The sequence below is a fragment of the Helicoverpa zea genome, chromosome 20, assembly GCF_022581195.2.
Source record: "Helicoverpa zea isolate HzStark_Cry1AcR chromosome 20, ilHelZeax1.1, whole genome shotgun sequence".
Lineage (NCBI taxonomy): Eukaryota > Metazoa > Arthropoda > Insecta > Lepidoptera > Noctuidae > Helicoverpa > Helicoverpa zea.
In genome coordinates this window covers 4,623,823-4,646,093 of record NC_061471.1, presented here as the reverse complement: position 1 = coordinate 4,646,093, position 22,271 = coordinate 4,623,823, and the positions used below count along the sequence as shown (strand labels likewise).

The 22,271-nt window shown below is 35.5% G+C and overlaps 3 protein-coding genes across 5 annotated transcripts; 2 read left to right on the top strand and 1 right to left on the bottom strand.

The window, feature by feature from the left end:
* The first annotated feature begins 286 nt into the window (after positions 1 to 286).
* On the top strand, positions 287 to 7,859 carry LOC124640265 (COPII coat assembly protein SEC16). Of its 2 annotated transcripts, XM_047177952.1 has the most exons (5): positions 287 to 627; positions 986 to 2,289; positions 4,256 to 4,439; positions 4,748 to 4,855; positions 5,355 to 7,859. In XM_047177952.1, exons 1-5 carry the CDS (start codon positions 534 to 536, stop codon positions 6,890 to 6,892), a joined length of 3,228 nt encoding a protein of 1,075 aa, XP_047033908.1. In that variant the 5' UTR covers positions 287 to 533; the 3' UTR covers positions 6,893 to 7,859. The 2 variants fall into 2 exon arrangements, with proteins under 2 accessions (XP_047033908.1, XP_047033907.1); XM_047177951.1 differs by lacking the exon at positions 4,748 to 4,855 and having other exon boundaries at positions 290 to 627.
* LOC124640268 (dimethyladenosine transferase 2, mitochondrial) lies at positions 7,851 to 10,210 on the bottom strand. 2 transcript variants are annotated; one of them, XM_047177971.1, is made up of 7 exons: positions 9,669 to 10,210; positions 9,444 to 9,585; positions 9,189 to 9,328; positions 8,971 to 9,120; positions 8,591 to 8,730; positions 8,201 to 8,365; positions 7,851 to 8,040 (listed from the first exon to the last, which is right to left on the bottom strand). In XM_047177971.1, exons 1-7 carry the CDS (start codon positions 10,074 to 10,076, stop codon positions 7,884 to 7,886), a joined length of 1,302 nt encoding a protein of 433 aa, XP_047033927.1. In that variant the 5' UTR covers positions 10,077 to 10,210; the 3' UTR covers positions 7,851 to 7,883. The 2 variants fall into 2 exon arrangements, with proteins under 2 accessions (XP_047033927.1, XP_047033928.1); XM_047177972.1 differs by having other exon boundaries at positions 8,597 to 8,730.
* Positions 10,211 to 12,480: 2,270 nt separating this feature from the next.
* On the top strand, positions 12,481 to 20,857 carry LOC124640461 (mite group 2 allergen-like Ixo r 2). The gene is made up of 5 exons (XM_047178238.1): positions 12,481 to 12,693; positions 16,239 to 16,346; positions 16,678 to 16,755; positions 19,438 to 19,526; positions 20,622 to 20,857. Exons 1-5 carry the CDS (start codon positions 12,615 to 12,617, stop codon positions 20,772 to 20,774), a joined length of 507 nt encoding a protein of 168 aa, XP_047034194.1. The 5' UTR covers positions 12,481 to 12,614; the 3' UTR covers positions 20,775 to 20,857.
* Positions 20,858 to 22,271: the final 1,414 nt, after the last annotated feature.

Sequence of the window (22,271 nt, the reverse complement as noted above, 5' to 3'; positions counted from 1 at the left end):
TTTGTGTTGAATTGTGATTATAATTTAAAGGCTTTTAAATAGCATTAATTGACTGATTCCTTACATTAATCCAAACAACAAAATGGTAACCAAACATAGCAGAGTATGGTTTTTTGTGAATATTTAACTAACTATTGTGCACATCCAGATAACTCAATCTAGTTAAAAGATAATCCTTTTTCAGTTTTCAGGTTTCCATTATTAAATAGACGTATTTCTAAGGGCTAAGTATTTTTTTATAAAAAAATTGAGCGTGATAACACTTTTACGTTTTACGAACGAACATTTCATGACATGACACCCATAATCCATGACAGACAGATGTCAGATTTCTTAATCAGTTGCAATATATCGTATCGTAGCAAATTTTTGTCAATTACTAAACAGCTGTCCTGATTCCATATTTATATTAGAATAATCTTCAGTAGTATGTAAAGGAATCATCTAATCAAGGTGCCAGTTTTGTGAAAAAACATTACACTAATGTAATTTAAGGTGTCACCGTAAATCCTTGATAATCTTTTTGTCTAAGAATGTCGATTCCTCCACTCGTTTGTAGTACTCCACCACCACCCGATCAGTGTGAAGATGACAAAGACCCTGGGGATTTCGATTTATCATACAGTTGTAAGTATTTTATTGTGATTTTTTATGCTATAAGATCAACTACAACAATAGGCATTCGCCTGCTTGTTTATATTAAATTTGCTATAAGTAATGTTCACTTGACCACTTCAATGGTCTTCTACAATACTGATGATACGGTATAACTATAGACCTTTGTCAAAATCGAAACTAAACCAAAAGATGTACTTATTATACAAGCAAGTGTAAATTGATTTAAGAAGTTGCAAGTTAACATTCTCATTGTTGCGACATTGTTTCCAAGTTTAACTCAAATATATTCACTGTCACTGACTAGTACAATAACAGTTTAACTTTAAAAGATATCACAATGTTGTATTGACATGTGAAATTGTTGCAGTATCACAAGAGGATGATGATGATGAAAACAATGACTACAGCTATGGCAACTTTTCTACATTTAATAATTATCAATCTGATATCAAACCATCTGAACTTGAAGACCAACAGGTAACAGACAATATAGATACTGGAGTACACAAAAAAATATTTATGGAATATGAACACAGTAATGAAACTGAACAAAGTAATATTATCCGAGATGAGTTTGAAGCCAATGATATCAGTGAAAACAAGTTTAAATGTGAAGAAGATATGAATATTGAGGATTTAAATTTGAAACTTGATGAAGAAATTGTAACTAATATAGTTGAAAATAATGATGAAAATGAGATTAGTGATCAAAACACTGACTGTTTAAAAGACTTAAATATTCCATGTAATTCTAATAGTAGTAGCCAAGATGATGATAATACTAATGCATCTTTAGAGAATGTGATAGAATCAATTGCTGATATAAAAGAATCACATATTGATACAAATGAAATTATTACTGAACAGCCTAGTGATGTAAATACTAAACATGAAACTAAAGCAGAAGATGTTGATCTCAGCCCTTTTGAAGGCAACATATCCAAATCCCCAATCAATATAAATGAACTCTTAAAAGGTGAAAGTTCTTTAGAAAATATAGATGACATTCCTGAAAAGATTCAATCTGTGAAAGAGTTTGAAAGTGAACCAAGTGAAAATGTGGCCAATGATGATTTCGGAGATTTTGATGATTTTCAATTTGCTTCTACTGGAAGCAATGTCGCCAGTGTTGTTGACAGCTCAAATCCATGGGGAAGTAGTAATGAAGCCACTGAAGAAGATTTTGGTAACTTTACTGCTAACTTTGAAGAAAGTAAACCCCAAAATCCAGTTACATCACATTCAGAAGATGAATCACCTACAAGTGACCAGGTTAAGGAAAATGATGATTTCAAAGATGATGATGACGATTTCAAAGATGATGATAACGATTTCGGCGACTTTGATGATTTCCAATCATCCACTGTTAAAACTGCATCAAGTGAAGCTCAGGAAAAAGACACATGTCAAGAAATGTCAGTTCTTAATTTACAATCCTCAGATAATGAGAACCATATCATGGAGAGTGTTACTAAGGTATTAACATCAGTTTTTATTGAAGAAATATCTGAACCTGATGAAGAGTTTGAAGGCAAACTGGAGTCTTTGCTCAGTGAAACATGGGGCCACTTGATGGAAACTGATGAAAGACAACCATATATTGTGAACTGGAACAATTCATTAGGACAAAAAACACTACTTAAAGCTTTGTGTATTGATTCCAGAAATATTGTAAGTATTTAAGATTTATTATAGATCTTTCATTGTTATTGTTACAGCAACAATTGGTGGCCTGCTTTCACTCAATGATACTCTTAAAGGTGTGTCTAGAACTCCCAAAAGACCCTCCAGTTCAGGATTAGTTTCTTTTAATTCCTCAAGGCAGTTTAGGAATGATTACTTACATTCCATCATATACTTTCATCTTGATTCTGTTCTGAGTTGCTAACACTTAAAAATTTTATAAACTATATAAAGAGCATTTTTAACCGACTTCCCAAAAAGGAGGAGGTTCTCAATTCGGCCGGTATCTATACTAATATTACAGTATAAAGAACATACAGTAGGACGACGCCTTTGATCTTGTGTAAAATGCCGACATCGTCTAGACAGTAACGCATAGGTCAGGGTTGTCACAAGTAAACAATATTTGTGAAATTATTTATTTAGTGCAGACCAACATCGATAGCAGTATTATAAATAAATACATTATAAATGACGTCATTTTCACTAATGTGTGTATATTATACCCTACATTTTTATTTGAAGTGATAAAATTACCAAGTTACAAAACTTAATCATTATTGACGGTGTAACTTGCTGCTTGCTAAGGAACAATTCAAATAAACACAAATCAACATTGCCTAGGGATATTTCATTTTTATCTTATTATATGAAATTCTGTAAATATTTTGTTAAAACAATTATATATGAAATGGAAGTTTATATTATGGTTTATACTTGCAATACCGGTACATAAAAAGAGAAGCATCAAAAAATTTTAATTATTTTTTTTTGTGATTTTATTTTTGGGTGTAATTTTTACTTTGTACATAATGGATTTTATGTATTAAATTATGAAATTTAAAGTCATAAAATAACAAAAAAAAGGAATTAATAATCAGTATTTCCCCTAACATGTAATATCCCTAGACACATAATTGACATCCATATCAAATTATAAGAAAATGACGTCCGCCATCTTGGATTTCAAAAAGGATGGCTTTTTCGTAATCAGCACCCCAATTTAACTCAAAATTGACACCCATATCAAATTGTAAGAAAATGACGTCCGCCATCTTGGATTTCAAAAAGGATGGCTTTTTCGTAACCAGCACCCCAATTTAACTCAAAATTGACACCCATATCAAATTGTAAGAAAATGACGTCCGCCATCTTGGATTTCAAAAAGGCTGACTTTTTCGTAACAAGCACTTCAATTAAACTCAAAACTGACATCCATTTCTTATTATAAAAATTACGTCCAGCATCTCGAAATTCACCCTTAGTAAATAATAAAAATAAAAAGTTCACCATCTTGACACAGATACGAAACATACAAACACTTTCACATTTATAATATTTACAGGATTTCCAAACAGATGCCCAGTGCGATATCCTAATATAAAATATTTTTTTATCATGACTTGCAATCACTCACAGCACACGTCGCATTCACCATTTTAAATTACCAAAAAAAATTATTATAAAAAAGAAACACGCGTTAGCCCTGAATGATAGATCCCAAACTACTAATATCATTTTGTTCGTAGTTTGGGAGCGGCCTACCCGCGTCTCGCCCCTCACACCCCGCACGATTGCCCTGTCTAGACGTCTTCGTCGGACGACTGTATGATTTTTAGACTGTGCTAATATTAAAAAAGCTGAAGAGTTTGTTTGTATGTTTGAACGCGCTAATCTCAAGAACCGATACTGGACCGATTCGAAAAATTCTTTCAGTGTTAGATAGCCCATTTATCGAGGAAGGCTATAGGCTACTTTTTATCCGGGTTCGTGCCGTGGTTCCTACGGGATGCGGGTGAAATCGCTGACAGAAGCTAGTGTTTAATAAGTTGTTGTAGTAATAGAACAGCTCAAGTCCAACAACTAGAGAATTATTGGACTATAACCGAATTGCATTTAAAAGAGGAAATTGATATAATTTATTTCATGTTTTTTTTTGTTTCTGTGATTCCAGCTATTTGGACCAAAATGGAGTAGCCACATGCCCAAATACGCAGCTAACTTAAGTGTTGCACCTCTTCAACCACAAAAACAAGCTTCTACTACATCTAATGTTAGTCAAAGTGAAGTAGTTGCTGAAAAAACTTCAAGCAAGCCTACAGCATGGTCTGATCCATTCACTGCAGATGGACAAGAATGTAAGTGACTGTTTTGTGTGCAACTATTATAAATTAACAACAATTAACAGTGAATCAACCTCAATTACATAATGTAATTGGCACATTATGCAACTCAGCAAAGCAACACGCAAGTTATGCACAGTTCAGTTAAATGCCAGAAAAGTATTGGTATATTTATAATAAAGCATTTAATCAAAATATTCTGAATACTTGAACAACTTACAGAGCTTGTCATAATATACTCACCATGGTAATTCTTTTGCATGTCTTGCACTTGGATCAATAACATCCACCTGTAAATTATCTGCTTCATCCTATTCCTATAGTCACCTATGCCGAAGCCCTTCTCCTTGACCTAGAACACCTAATGGCCACCCTAGACCAAATGGCTCATAACCATTCTACTCTCAAGATATCTGAGTTACTGTCACATGGTAAGTTGATAACGCTAGACATGGGACTTAAGCTGGTAAGATTTTTAATATACTAAATGTTATTTGGTCTCTGATCTATTGATGCATAAAATAGCACTTCCGGTATGCAGGATAGAGCTACGTATTCTTCGTGAATTGTTTGGCTGTTAACTTTGTCCAGGGAGTCCAAACATATGATAGCTACACTGAAATATTCTTGTTTGGAAGGTTTTCTTTAAATAACAGTATCAGGCACATGTGATTATCTATTAAACTTCGCAAACAATGTAATATACCTGATAGGCCCTATGTAAATAGGACAAAAGAGGTTCTTCTGATCTGAGGCACTCCATGTTTATAAAATTTTCTCTATTTGTTTGCATTCAATATTGATAAAATTATGCATTTAAAAGAGTAACTCTATTTCTCAGGAATCTTGTAATTTAAAACAATACTATAACTAGTTTGTTAGCTGTAAATAAATATGCAATTGATAAAAATCTGTAAATACTGGTTTCAGCTTGTAACACAGAACACGAGAGCTCAGCCATAACGCCCAGGCCAACAGATTTAGATGTGTTTGAAGCTGCCATGTCCTCCAAGCCTGAGAAGATATACTCAAGTACTCTAAACGTACAGCCTATACGACAAATCAGTTTACCCGACACGCACATATTCACACCGACCGACTCAGAAATACCTCGCTCTAAAACTATCCACTATGATGCCGGCCCAACAGTCCTTATGCCACAACCAGTTGTTGCGGACGACAAAAATCAGACAAACAACCCTCTTACATCGAATCTTAATAGTGGGACTTCACCTAACACAGCAGAAGACTCTGAGTATTGGGAATTCCAAGATTTCAAGGGCACATCCAACTCCAATCCTGCCCCAGATTTAACAAGTCAACATGGAGTATCAGAGGAGAAGAATTTTGAGACTGCCAGAACTGTGAATGCGTTACCGAAACCAAGTATTGCATACCAAACGCAATTATTACAACCCATTAAGGTGGAGCCATCCATGCCTACACTAAATTGGCCTGCACCTGGTGAAGTTAAAGCCACCTATGACGATTTTACGGACTTTGTTTCAATATCGTCTCAGTCAACTGAAACACGGGACAGCGCCAAGATACATATGCCAGAATCGGAAAACCAAATAAGTATCGAGACCAGTTCGAATAATAATCTGCATGACTTCAATGTAAAAACTGAAGAAGCTCCGGAAGTTATAAAGCAGGAAAGTGGCGGCTTTGATGACGAATTTGATACATTTAAATCAGCACTGCCCTCAAAAGACTTAAAAACCAACAGTTTTGGAAATTCATTTACTCAAATGCCTTCACGCCAACTTGTAGACAGCAAGTCTGAGTCCATATCATTTGCGACAATGCCAACAGCAAAAGAAACTTTAACCCAGCAAATGACTTTCTCTTCGAATCCATCAGATCTAGGCAGTTCAAGCATGCAGACGCAATCAAGAATTCTGCAACCTATGTCAACTAATTTCAGCTCAGTAAACACGCAAAATCAACGTACGACTGGTCAAATACTCCAACCATTGTCTTTAGAAAGTTACTCGCAAATAAACTGGCCGAGTCCTGGTATAGACTTGCAGGATCTCTCGAGGTTTAATCCAGTGGAAACATTACAATCACTGAAAAGCGATTTAAGTATGGGTAGTGCGAGTAAGGTTGCATCGCCAGTTCACACACAAAAAAATACGGTAATGAACCAATCAGATGACGACGTATGGGGGGACTTCGTATCAAGCAAACCCAAGCAGCAGCCGTCTGCACCGAAGAAACCATTGGTTTTTGCTGAAGACGACGAATGGACAGATTTTATATCAAGCCCTAGTGTAAAGCCCCAAAATGGTTTAAACACAATAAGTTTAAATGTTCACACTAATTCAAATATCCACAAAACAGAGCAAAATAAATTCTCTATAAAAAACAATCAGACGCCAGTTGATATACCAACATTAAACTACATCACACCCAAATCAAACCCCCACAAGACATACAACGATAAGCATTTCCAAAACTTATAACAAAACAAACACATCCATTATTATTGTTCTCTTAATTTATAACTGTACTTAATATAATAAGTATTACATCAAAATATAATTATGTAAATAGGGTGGTGGTGTATCAGTATGTATAATTTGTAATATTTTGTTGAAGTATATAATTGCAGTTCGATTTTGCACTAGATTTAGTAGTAGGATATTTGTACCCATTATTAGCTGTTACATATAGCACTTGCACAGTATGACTTTGATACGTTTTTAGTTAGATTCTTCATAAAGTAATATGAGGTAAGTGCACCAGATGTATCAAAATAATTATGTATTTGTTTCATATTTAATTTGTTTGAATCGTCATAATGTGCAAGTTTGAATTAATCAGATCCCGTCCTTATAATTATGTTTTGAATTAGTAAACAATACATTTCTGTGTTTGTGCATTTAAAAGTAAGTGTTTTGTTAATACAAAAGTAAGCCAGTAAAAGCAATATGTTATTGTAAAATTATGAATTGATTTATTTATAGTATTTGTATATAATGTGAATTACATATGTATAAATTGTAAATTTATTTAGAGGTGTATAAAAATGATTACACAAAGAAGTTCTTGTTTTGTTATTAAGATACTGAGATATATGATATTTATATCAAAACTGGTTCATAGATTGTGTAATTTGAAGTAAGGCACTAAATAAAGTTGTGAACATAAACATATTGAAATGTTTGAAAGTAGGTTGATGATGATCATGTTTAGGCATTGTTAATATATAAAGTGAATACTATTTTCCAGGATTATATTTTTGTCAGTATTTTAAAATAACCTTTGTTTAAATAATTTATTTGTAGTGATTTAATCTTTCAGATACCTAATATTTGTATTACCTTTGAAATTCAATGTAATTTTTATCTATACTGTCCCAATTGGTTGTAGCAGTCAAATATTCGAAGGTTTATCATAGTGTAAATAATGAGACTTATATCCTTTAAACTATGGTTTTATTTTCTTACAAAGTTATGCATCAGATTCTACATCTGAATGTTCTATGTCTTCAATATGAGTACCTATCCCTTCCTTGTCGTCATCATCCAGATGAGTGATAAACTTCGGTAAATTATTTTCCATTGTAACTCTAAACTGACATTGATCAAACTCGGGCCAAGAAATAAACCTGAAAAAATACCATGGGTGTTATCAAAAGGAAACAGTCAGAGCAGGATAATGTACTTGTAGTGACAATATTTATACCATACTAGGTGTTTTCCCGCGGTTTCATCTGTGAACCGGACTGTCTGTACAACACAAATAACTACCATTTATGCACAACTTACTTTTTAAAAACAGTAATTTTTTGCTGCAGATTTAAATCTCCAAATTCAGTAAATATTGTCATGTGGGGTAATTGGGCGTCATCTTTATTAGGTGCTAATTCTTTGTTTGTGTCGGGAGGATCTTGACCAGTTATAAGCCATACACCACAGCCAGGTATCCATTGCCTGAAATAAATAAACAAAATAGTTATTTTGTCCAGTTCTTAGACAATACTTATTATAAACACGAAAATTAGTGTGGTGTGGATGGATTTTTCTTATACTTTCCAGAAACAACCAAATGGATTTTTTTAAAACTTGGCAGTCATGTAGCTCATAAATATTTTTTTTGGATTGCAGGGGGAAACAATTAATCAAACATTTTATTCTAGGAAATGTTGTTTTGCTTACTCTAACATTGGTATAACTCTGGTTGATTTGGAAAACATGTGTGGCCTGAAAAAATACCAAAGCAGCGGTAAATATTCTGATGGACATGGTAATTTGTCCTTTTGTGTGATATTTACTAGCAGAAGTGTGTGTTCTTCAATCTGCAATAAATACAAAATTGATAAATATGGAATAGTTATTCTGAAATAAACTTTCTATATTGCTTGTATGCTTTAGTAACTGTAAATCTTTCCTGTGCATATAATTAACGTCCATGAACTAAACTCATTTAAATTTATTCAGCCATCATTCTCCAAAAAGCATTATTTTTTATGTAAGCAATATTTTTTTAAGTATCTTTAAATGAACATTAACAAATGCAGATACAGAATAATACTTACTAATGAATTTTTTTTGCTGTCAGTCTTGTGTGTCCATGGCAAAAAGTGAACTTTTGGGACACTTGTTAACACTTTATGATCAAAAAGCATTTGAAATAATGCTGGTATTGATCTGTGCTTTCTCAACTGCACTTCATTATCTGTAAGAAACTATATTTTTGAATAAAATAATAGAAATCTGATGGACAATGAAATAATAATAACGTTATACTTCATACTTTGTAATGGTGTCCTGGCATAGTGATGAAAAGATCAGGTTTCCCAAGTTGATTTGTAGAATTGTGAAATATTATATTATTGATTAAATGTTTAACAAAAGATAATCCTGGCATTGATCCAATTATTTTAACTACTCTATCTGAAAAATAAAATTAAATGTTATTCAAACAGTAATAATCGAATGCTCAATGATCTTGTTGCTTTGTTATAATTAAAGGGAAAACAATACTGTATTTTGTGAATGTCATACATACCTTTGTCATCTGTGCAAAGATCACCAAGTAACTCTTCAATTCTGTTTCCCTGGTCCATTTTATCTTTAAATGCCAATTTCCACATACCAAAGAAGTCTGCTACTTTAAATTTTATTCTTCCAGGATACTTTTCTTGTAATTTCTGTGAATTGAATTTAGAATGCTATAGAAATACGTTATAATGAAGAAACTTTGTGGGAAAAAAGCTTTGGCGCTGATACTTACATTTATATGAGTTGAGAATTGGCTAGACATTTCATACATGTAAATAGGATTATTTTGACATTGCAGTAACTCTTCACTCAGAAATCCAAATCCTGGATTAACTTCAATTAATGGGGAATCGTTATTTATACGATTTTTAATTGTGTTTACTATTTCATTTGCGGTTTTCTTATTAATGATATACATACTCTCTGGCGATTTGTACTTCTTAAGAAGTGCATTAGGTACTTTGTCCTTTATGTCTTTATAGTCAGGTGTGGAATTTATGTAATTTACAACATCAGTGGCCAATTTTGGAAGAGGTTTTTCCTTCTGTTGCCTGTTAGTTTTATGACATAACCTTAAATAATATTTAAGGTTATTCTTCTTGGTTAGAAGGCCAACAAAACATACAGAGCTTTTAATCATTTTGGCAGAAAATGCTAGCCAAAGTTTATATTATTATTCGTTGCTGTCACATTAAATAAATAAGAAAATAATCAACAGATCAAAATATAAACAACACAACGAGCTCAAACTTCAAACAAACAGAACTGTCAAGACTGTCAACTGACAGTCTGACATTTACTGTCAGCTGTCAGTCCGTTTTTTTTTGCCCGTAGTGCAAGCTAAAGTCTTTCGACCATACAGCCTGGTCTTTTGTAGTGTTTATTTCTTTCGGACTGTCAGTCATAAGCGACAAATAAAATTGGAAGACTCTAGTTCTAACAAAAACTAGTGTACCAGCTGAATAATTTTATAGCACCTATAGTTTCCCGAAAACACCCAAGAACCGAATAACGAAGGTTCATATCTTTATTAAGCACCTCCTAGACGATCCATTGCGCACAATATTACGTATTGTGCAAATTGTGAAAGACAGACTGTATATAGTTAAAATTGAAGATTGCGCAACGATACCTATTGAGCGACTAAAATAAATTCGTTCAGGGTCTGGGACTTTATTGCTTTATTAAACCAAACCACAAATAATAAAGGGCTCGGCGATAAACGATGTTTTTTAGACTTGGCATCTTGGCATCGGCCCATGCCCAGGGCCGCGATTCTCCTAATTTTACTTAAGCGTCATACGATTCACGTTCGACTCGATTCGACTGAGATCCGATCCCGACTCGATTACGATTGAAGGGTATGTGGCATTCCGCTATTTTTTCTTTGAAATAAACGTTTTTATCCTTTTCTGTCATTCAATAATGAATCATTTTGTCTGCAAATGAATTACGATTGCAAAATGATTGTACAGCAAACTACCGTATGGACCAAAATCACCAAAATAGCAGACCAATCGCACACCAATCAAATGTCAATCGAATACGATTGGTCTTTTATTAGTAGCAGAATGCCCGATATGGTTAAAACTGCTATTGCGATTCGATTTCTACTCGATTTTGACATTATTAACTTAGGAGAATCGGGCCCCAGGAACGTAGTAGATACAAAATCATCTAACGATTTTTTTGGAACCATTTTTTAAATTTCCAAAACCAAACCATCATTAAATTGATGTTATGTTCTTGTGCAATTTAAAAGGATTATGAGGATTGGTCGATAATAGGACATAAAGATTACCTAATTCTTATTGCCTTCTCAGCTACTTCGCAATTCGCAACGGATTTTCATACAAAAGTAGACACATTCAAGAAGCAGGCTTTTTTGATTTTTTGATGCACTGTATTAGTTTTAAGTTGTATATACATATAAGTTTATTTAACTTTTTAAAATTAATGTAAATATTATGTAAATACTTCAAAAAAAAAAACGAAACAGGCTTATAAATATAATAGCGATTAGCCTTGGTTTTGCACCTGAATTAATCATAGATACAAGTTTGCTTACAGCCCCGGATACACTAGAGAACATTTTGTCCCGCAACATGACGCGCAACACAAAATATACGTGACGGTGCACATTCCACGTAGTTGTTGAGGAACATGTTCTGCAACATGTTGCTCCATTTGTCCCCTAGTGTATCCGTGGCTTAAAGCTTAAGCTTCCACATGAAAACGGTGGTCCTTGAATAAAAATAATGTCTACCTACCCACAGCGCAGCAACGGACTATTCAAGATAAACTTGGTGTATCTTGACGTAGTGATCGTAGTGTCATACTGAAATGATTGTTTAAGTACTTTGGATTTAGTATTTAATTTAGCCGGTCAGCTAATGAACGACAAAAGACATTGAACATAAACCTGAGTAAAGAAAAATATAAGTAAAGGCAAGGTACCACACTTTTTGCAGTAGACTTGCCAACTACCTACCTACTTACGTAGTCTACTTATCATGAAGATCATCTCGGTTCCATTATGTTTAAAAGCCAACAATTTAATGGTAAATTTATTGCTATGGTGCTATATTAGCAGCTTATACGGTCAATGTCTTCAACGTGCGTGTCTATCATTGAGATTTTAATAGCTTCCTCTAAACTTTTATTCGAAGTCGCCATTCAGCTTTTTGATAAGAAGTGCAGTCAGCATGTTGCACAATTTTGACGTTAGAATGCACGTATGCTAGTCTGCGTGATCTCAAGAACTACTCAAAACTGAATTAATTTATGTCTTTTGAAAGCGGTTTCAACAAAATCTATTCAGCAGTTTTCCACGTAGGGACTTAGATCTTTGTGGGTGGGGAGTACGTGGTAGATAGCTATGCAGTAGATATGCGTTCGTATCATTCATACACTTTGATGGATATCAAATATACTTAGGTATGCGTAGATAATTAGATATTTTAGCTGTACCTGTGTAAACAGGATTTATTTAATTAATAGTAATCATAATCGCCTTTTGTCCGATGCAGCTGAATTCATGCTCCGGCCCGTGTCAATGTTATCTTGGCGATAATCACTGGGTCCGTTCGTCGTTGATATATGTTTACATATAATTTAGTTGCAAAACTTTCATTCTCTTGGAATACCACTGTGAAACTTGGTAAATCAAAAATTAAATATGTTTTTAGTGTACGTAATATTATTGCTGCAGTTGTATATCGGAGACTTGCGAGCAAGCGTCATCTTTCAGGATTGTGGTGAGCAAATTGTGTGTCGCAACCCTCTTCCTTTTACAAAAGCTTATAAATAACGTTCTATTGTTTCATTAATAAACTATCAAAAATAAAAATATAATGAAACGGATAATTTTTGTAGGACTTTTGCTTTTGTTAGGTAAGTCTAATATAATTTTCGGATTGCGGATTGAGATTGATTTGTATTGAGATTCGCATTCACAGGGGAGGCTTATGTTCCAATAGTGGATGAAGCCCGAGATAATGATGTTGATTCTTATGCAAAACAAGGATAAATTCTCAATCCGTTTGTAACCTAGTGGATAGGTAATTCCTGTCCGGTTAGAATATTTATTTATTGACTGTTAACATCGTCAAACCTGCTAAAATATTTTTTACTCACCTATTGGCCGTGCAACGTGTTAATAGAACAATCAATCTAGAAATTTCAGTAGTTTAGGTACCTACCTACTAAATATAATTAGGTACCATGATAATTAAAAAAGCAATTATGATTCACGATTATGTATGTAGATACCCACCCAAATGCATTTTTGTATGTATGGCTATAGGCAGGTACTTGCCTACATAACAAGAATTGTATTCGAAAGTAAAAGAATGAATTCATGTTCTTCATACAATCAGGTTGGCCAGCCAGGAGATGCTGCTATTATACTCGTAGGCTGTAGGTACTGCCTTGCGGAATCCAGTTGGGTAAAAATGCGGAATCCAGTGGTGAAGTGCAGAATACAAAAAAGGACCCTACTAAGTAGGTGCTGTAAAAAGTGGGTACTTTAAAAAGATAAGTCACCCAGTGCAAGTCAATCACACGCACCATTAGTAAAACCTATCAGTTCAGGTATCAGTAGCGTTCGGGAAACTAAACTACGCAATGTCTTTTCGTCCGACATACCTCAGTGCCTCAAGACGAAAGTCTTCAACCAATGTGTGTTACCAGTGATGACTCACGGCACCGAAACGTGGTCTTTCACTATCGGCCTCATCTCAAAGCTCAAAGTCGCTCAACGAGCAATGGAGAGGGCTATGCTCGGTGTTTCTCTACGTGATCGAATCCGAAACGAGGAGATCCATAGACGAACCAAAGTCACCGATATAGCCCACCGGATTAGCAAGTTGAAGTGGCAATGGGCAGACCATATTGCTCGCAGAGCAGATGGTCGATGGGGCCGAAAAGTGCTGGAGTGGAGACCACGGACTAGCAAGCGCAACGTAGGACGTCCACCAACGAGGTGGACAGACGACCTTATAAAGGTCGCCGGAAGACGCTGGATGCAGGTCGCTTCCAACAGGTATCTGTGGAGATCAAAGGGGGAGCAGTGGACGTCCTATGGCTGAGATGATGATGATGATCAGGGGCCCGATTCTCCTAATTTTACTTAAGCAACATACGATTCACATTCGACTGCGATCCAATCCCGACTCGATTACGATTGAAGCGTATGTGGCATTCCGCTATTTTTTCTTTGAAATAAACGTTTTTATCCTTTTCTGTCATTCATAATTAATGAATCATTCTGTCTGCAAATGATTTACGATTGCAATATGATTGTAGAGCAAACTACCGTATATACCAAAATCACCAAAATAGCAGACCAATCGCACACCAATCAAATGTCAATCGAATACGATTGGTCTTTTATTAGTAGGAGAATGCCCGATATGGTTAAAACTGCTATTGCGATCATATTGCGATTCGTTTTCTATTCGATTTTGACATTATTAACTTAGGAGAATCGGGGCCCAGTACCGTATTTTATTATTGCTGTAGAAGCACCAACAGTATTTACATAGGCAGGAAGGTACTAATGTAGGATTTCGGAAGTCTTACATACTTATGAAGGCTAGGCAGGTAGGTGCTTACATACTTAATAATGAAAAAAAAAATTCCACGATAGAGGTAAATAATTTTCAATGTACCTAAATAGGTGCACAATCATTATCTTATTTTGTCGTCCATTAGTAAGTTTTAATAGGATTAAGAAAGTGCATGACTGCAGGTTTAGTCGAAATCAATGCTGTACCTACTTCGAATTTCCGTTTCTCTTGAAATCATTATCGCGTCATAATCGCAATTACAGTAGCGAATTTAAAAGATATCGGTGTACTTAAACGATAAATGTGATTAATATCTCTGATTCACAAAATAGATTTTCAATTTATGACGGTTTTTGCTGTGATTTTTGTGAATCAATTGAGGTATCGGTATCATATCCTATGAGTAGGTAATTTCATTTTCTCGAGGTTATAGTAGATTTCCGGCAGTAGGGTCAGTACCTTTGAACTCTCTCATCCTCATCAAATCAAATTATTTAAGGTATCGTTATATTTTTTTTACCTTGGTAGATACTTTAGGTACTTACTCGTATTTATGCATTTTTTATTATTTTGTACCAAGTAGATTTGAAAATAATGAATCAAAAATATTGTAATAATAGGTATTAGGCATCTCAGCCTATATATTTACTTACCTATTGTTACACAATATTAAGCAAAAAACAATCATCAATAACAAGGTATGGTATTTCAAGATTTCGTGCGAGATTGTTCATGAGCAATTTATTCATTATTTTAATCTCTGACTAAGTGTAGGCGACCTACCGTCAAAATAAGGGTTTTATTAAGTAAACCTAGGTACGGTAGAAATAGAGATGCAATGAAGGAGGATATTTAAGAAATGATAGTTATGGAAGTAATACAGTGTAGTTAGAAGCTCCTTTTCTCATAAAAACATCTCCGTACAAATCCACCGGGTCAATTTCTCACTGTACCCAAAATTCTGTAAGAAAGGGCGGCAACCCAACGATGTTCGAAATGTTTCTCGAAGGAAGCAACTCAATTGCGACTGCTCTGGTGTTCTACTTATCATCAAGCATCAGGCTATGAGTGTTGTCGTTTGCCACAACCACAACACATGAAAAACAGGCTGAGGCTTTGTAAACCTTTACGTGGTAGCTCACCGAGTACCTACCTAGGTGTATAACCTACTGGTGTATATATTATAGCTACCTATTAACGACACCGATAGGTACCTAATCGGTGCATAAATAAACAATTTGGTACTTAAGCTAAAAATATCTATCTAAGTAGAGTAGGCCAGGCCATTGAATACTTGTACTACTTCATACTTTAAAATTAGAAACCGGTACCTTATAATCAAATCTTATCTCCTTCAATCTCAGATTTTGTCTCATTAATCTAATCTATTTAACGTTGTATAATATGCCAATAAACTAGAACTGATATGGTGTTAGCCTCATTCTAATAAAATTATCTCTTTACATTAGTTTCGTCGCGACTCTCAATTGTGATAGTGACTCCTAGTTGTTGTACCTACTAGATAGTGTGGATCGTAAATGGGGTAAAAGTGTGGCACTAGTCACAAATGTTAGGTACCTAAATAAAGAAAAACTACATTTAACGATTTGTCTTCTACAGATAATAAGCTCAATCGATCGGCTCTTTATTAGTAGGTGGGTGCATGGAATAGCCAGTATCGTATCGTCGTTGTGAATAATCAATTCAATTAATAAGTAATGTTATTTCTCCAGGGTCGCAGTATGAGTTGAAGGCTGTGAATATTGACGGGTGTGACTCGCGGATACCATGCCACGTGACGGTAGGGGAAGATGTTCCAGTCAGCTTGGACTTCTATGCCGGTAAGAACATTCACATTAAATCAAAACCCAAGGAAAACCACATTAGGAGTCAGTTAATTTAAAACATTTAATTCTCTGATTAATATTTACCAAACACATAATACTTATTATCAATTCGCAAATTAACAGCTACTATCTAATACTGAAAATTATAGTTATTGGGGTGAGGGTGAGGTGACTCTTAACGGTTGTAACCGCGAACTATCTTTGGGTCGAGATGTTTTTAGAGATCGAACCTGCCATAACCGCAGTCATATTTTGTGTCACTAAACCGATGAGATAGTTATCAGCGTTACCCACGATTCTTAGGCCGAAGTATTTTTTATTGCAGATTCTGTATCTCGGAACCTGGATCAAAATGTCGTGATACATATTAATCACCTTAATCTGAGAACGCGAGTAAGTCCAGGTAAGATTGAATACCTATGTACCCCGTACTTATATCTAGTTATATGTGTCCTTTAGACATGTTTGTAAACTACATATATAATGTTCAGGTACTCCTTAACTTTGTGATTAATTGAATGTTGCACTGTGTGCAGCCATCGACAATACACAATTAGTCATTTGTGGTGAGGCCAATGATTGATACACATAGGTAAGTACCTATTAGTTTTCCTCATTGTCAGGAAATAATCTCTATAGGTACTCACCTATTTAGCAACCAAGACGCTACACAAGTCTTACTGCAAATGCAATAATAGAATAGCTCTTTAATTAGTAGAGGAAGTGAAGCATATTTGGAATACCAGTTTGTTTTTTGAAAATAAATTGAAGGAGAAACGGGATAGCTCAATAAAAAATACATTAAATTATTGTCAAAATATTAAACTTTAATAATGAGAACAATCAAATATAAAAAATACCAGATATATTATCAAAATGCCTATCAAACTAAAAATACTCCAAAAACGTGATTTGACTTAGGGTGCAGATAATTTGGAATATAGTATTCCAAATTATATTCATTTTTTGAAAATTGCTAACACTTTTTCTTAGAAACTAATAGAATTCTAAATGTTTTATAGTCATTGGCTCTTTACAAAAAAAGAAACTTTTACAAAAAAATAAAACCGGCTCCCAAAAAACTGAAAAGCAAAAAAAACACGGTATTCCAAATTAACAACACGCCAACTTAACTTAAAGTTGCATGTCAAATTTTTAATTCTAGAAATATTCACAAAATCATAGTAATATCTTAAACTAACAAGGTCACTCCGCAATTAAAATAATTACAATAAAGATTTAGAGTATTACAGCAAATGATTACCACTGATTGCATTCTTACCGAAAAAGTTTTCAAATCAGGCTTCTCGTTCGCTGGGGGCTGGTAGCCGAAATGTCAAGATAGCGTCCTGTTTTTAATGCTGTATGGCTTTGTGTATCGTTTGACGTTATGTTTACGGCATAAAAACTCAGATGGCGTTTATATATATTTAGATATCGAAGTATTCCAAGTTACCTGCAGTATTCCAAATATGCTGCAGTTCCTCTATTATTAGCTACATAAGTATTAAAAGAAACATAAAGGTAGGTAATATCTAGGGTAACTACTGAAACCGTATAAGTTCATCTTCATGTGCAGCATCCATTGGCATCACTCATTAACCAACTCTCAACTTATTTAACCTTTTCTGCCTGCGAGGTTGGCTTCGGGTCTAGGGCTACGTTCAGTCAGTCAGTCTAAGGGACATGGCACATTATAGCAGCACCGCAACAGCACGGCTGCAGCTCGGCGTCACCTCGAATTTAGACTACGGCTAGCTGCCAGCGCGCTAACTACGCGTTGTCCGCAAGGTGCAAGCTCGCCGTCCGCGCGCCGGCCGCGTGGTGTAAGTTTGCTGTCACCACAAATTCAATATTATTTTAAGACAGTTATGATTGAACACGACGCAACGACGTTGTTTCGCTGCCGGCTCGGAGTCGGCGCGTAATTAGCACGCCGTCGCGTCGCGTCGGTGCGCTGTCTGTACGAATGAGGTCCGCTCGCTTGCAGCACGCGGGCGGCGAGTCGAGTTGTGTGGAAGGGGCAAGCGCGCTGACTGCTCGCCGTTGGCTTTTTCATATTGACATTACGAAATGTATTATAATATACACGATTTAATGCTCTAAATTGAATGACAACTTAAATGCTGGTGTGGAGCCGTGCTGTTGCGGTGCCGCTATACTGTGCCATAACCTCTCACCATTCTCGAATTGAAATGGTTAGACACGAGGAAGCGATTGTATCTTAGGCCTGCCGTCAAGTCTAACGACTGAATCAAAGCATGATCAACGCAATTGTCAATCAGTATCTTACGTGTCCAAATCCAAAGAAACTCCTCAAGTGACCCCGACAGTTTTGTTTACTTTGCAAATCCTCCGAAAAGTTGGTACAAGGTTAATTTTTAGCACATTTTTTATGTTTAGCATATTTGCGTTTGTTATTGGTCGCGGGTTTAACCTTTAACTAAACTGTTCGATATTTTTAAGGCCACTTTACTCGGTCAAAACAAATTACGCTTTCCTTGTTTATTTAATTAAAGGACCCTCGTACCTGCTAAATACATTAAAATATTTCAAATGCATGCAAATCATTCAATTCAATTCAATTCAATCAATTCATTGCAAAATCCTCCTGTCTCTCTGTTCTTCTAAAAATATCTGTCAAAATTACTAATCTTCTACAATGCCAAAGCAATCACGTCATGGGATTGCTTAATTAGATTTGAGTAAAACTTAGGTAGGTACGTTACCTACGTCTGACTTGCGCATCCTCTGATTCCGTAGCTGAGTTGCGCGTGTACAGCGCTGCCTTATCTAATGCAAAAGGCAAAAACCCAATACACAACCTCTTTTATTATTATCTTATTATCGGCTCATTTCAAGCTCGACACGACTCAATTACTAAACTTACTCTTATGTACAAGTTGGACAAATACAAAATCAAGTATTAGGTAGTACGTAGGTACACGCATAAAACTGAACAAATCTGACTGCGACCTATCAACACTGAAATAGTGAAATAGTACGTACGCATAAGTTGGACTGATATTATAATGGGGAAGGGCTCTGAAATTTGTTGTTACATATTGTTAATTGATGTTACCAGAGCGCTGTGAGATCTACGACTGCGCAGTGACAACGGGAATGGTGACGTCCTTTACCAGCCTGATGTCGGTGCCAACCACTATAGCTTTGGTAAATGTTTACACTTATTGATGAAACTTATCTATTTTAAAAACATAACGTACGTAACGTTCTGTCTTCTTCTCGTAATATTGTTTCGCAAAATCTAATACCTCCTATCTATCTGCAGTTACCTAAGCGGTTATAGTCACAATGCATCAATGGTCATAGTAGGGACCTGGGGCTCGATTCTCCTAATTTTACTTAAGCGACATACGATTCACGTTCGACTCGATTTGACTGAGATCCGATCCCGACTCGATTACGATTGAAGCGTATGTGGCATTCCGCTATTTTTTCTTTGAAATGAACGTTATTATCCTTTTCTGTCATTCAATAATGAATCATTTTGTCTGCAAATGATTTACGATTGCAAAATGATTGTACAGCAAACTACCGTATATACCAAAATAGCAGACCAAATCGCACACCAATCGAATACGATTGGTATTTTATTAGTAGCAGAATGCCCGATATGGTTAAAACTGCTATTGCGATCATATTGCGATTCGATTTCTATTCGATTTTGACATTATTAACTTAGGAGAATCGGGCCCCTGTACCTATCTACATAAGATCATTGTCGACATATTTTGCTATAAATAGCGTACGCAGATAATAGTTCAATGAATATAAAAACCGCAGCATGAGTTGGCAGATGATTAAACAGGAAACCACAAAGTTTTATAAGTGAGATAGGTGCGACATGTCAATTGATGTTTTATCTGTCTTTGTGCAAATATAGATAACTAGCTTCTGCCAGCGGTTTCACCCGCATCCCGTAGAGGAACCTCTGCACGAACCCGGATAAAAAGTAGCCTATACCCTTCCTCGATAAATAGGCTATCTAACACTGAAATAATTTTTCAAATCGGACCAGTAGTTCCTGAGATTAGCGCGTTCAAACAAACAAACAAACTTCAGCTTTATAAATTAGTATAGATTGAAGTTGTTTTGTCGCAAGAGAATGCTTAGGTATTTTGACCCTTTGACACTCACAAATAATGTGGCTACCTATTGGAGAAGGATTTTTTTTAATTGATAGAGAAGCTCACAAACTTTATAATATTTTATTATCTAGCACTTACAGGTTTATTTTGTTTCCAGAACCAGCGAGGTTACCTGTTTTGGAGGATAGAAAATGAAGAGGGAAAGCAAGTATTGTGTTACTCAGTGATGGTGCAAACACAAAGTCCACTACAGAAGCTTATGCGAAAATTCTTGCACACAGTTCCTGCGACACTGGAAAAACAATCATGACGTCAACTTTCTCCAATTATGTGACCATTGAAACATTCTGGATGATTCATTTTTTTTCTCAAAAAATCATTGATGTAATATAAGTCAGATTTTTTATTAATTTCCTGCATTTTCCTTGTATTACTGTCCAATATATTGGGACGTTATTCCGTTATCTTCTTCTGATAGAAAGTACACTTATTCAAGTTGGTCAAACTTTAAAGTAAAAGTAAGCAGGAAAGGGCCACCCAAGGATTTCTGCAGTAATATTTTCCTTGTTTTTTGTTGTTAAACATATTAGTGCTAATCTATCTTGCATACCGATTAAATATTTTATAGTTCGGCCATTCAGAGAATGCGTTCCTGACACGTCGCGATTGAACTGACGACGTAACTACATTCATTGATTATTGATATAATAATGTTGTTTTAATGCTCCTCAATTGTTAAAACGGTAAACAACCAGCAAAAATATTTTTATCGTAACTGCAACGCCATTGCAAAGTTACGTCGTCAGTTCAATCGCGACGTGTCAGGAACGCATTCTCTGAATGGCCGAACTATAAAATACAACATGAATATGACGACCTCGATGGCGCAATGGTCACCATGCCGGTCCGCCAGACCTGAGGTCCTGGGTTATTTATTTATTTATAATATGTATGTCACCGTAAGATTACAAACATCGTTAGATTACAATCTATCTCGAGAGATTGTAAACTGTCGAATTATTGTAAACCGTAACACCTGATTGCAATTTAACGCATTATTTTTCGCTATATTATAATCTATCGATGAGAAATTGTCAAATTGTCAACTGTCCGAAAGCTCTCCCTGATTGGTCAGTCTTTTTGTAAGATCGAGAGCGATGTAGAGCGGTCAAATTGTCAACTGGCGTAGAACGGAATGCATCTTGCGCGCTGATTGGTAGAACGTCAAAAAAGACAATGTTCTTTGCAACTCCCGGTGTCACAGCTCTTTGACGTGCAAAAATAAGTGACGGTTTAATTTTTTATAAAATCAAAAATTGTACTTAATTTTTAAGACTCAAATTACACACAATTAAAAATTGTATTAAAAATTGAAGTTAGTGACGAAAACGAATCGCTGCAAAACCGACTCCACGTAGTCTTGTCTGCCCTACCCCTAGAGTGCAATTCAAAACCGCGTAGGCGCGGAGGGGCGAGGCGGCCTGCGAGCTGAGGCGCAGGTAGTTTCAGCGCTCGCCGCCGCGGCTGAGGCTGGCCGGCTCGGCCGGCCAGCAAGCCGAAGCTGCGGTGGTGGGCGTGAAAACCATCTGCGACGATAAGCTCGCATGGGACCGCCGGAGCCCCGCAGCGCCGGAGCCGTGACAGAAGTTATGCTTGCTGCATGTTGCATGCTTACTTCCATGCTGGGTCAATTAATATGGGATGTGTTATATTTTAAACAAAAAACTCAGTAGGTACGAGTTAAAAAATTAGAAGGTAAATAAATATTTTTATGATGTCATTTAATAGTATTTAAGAAGTTTACTGT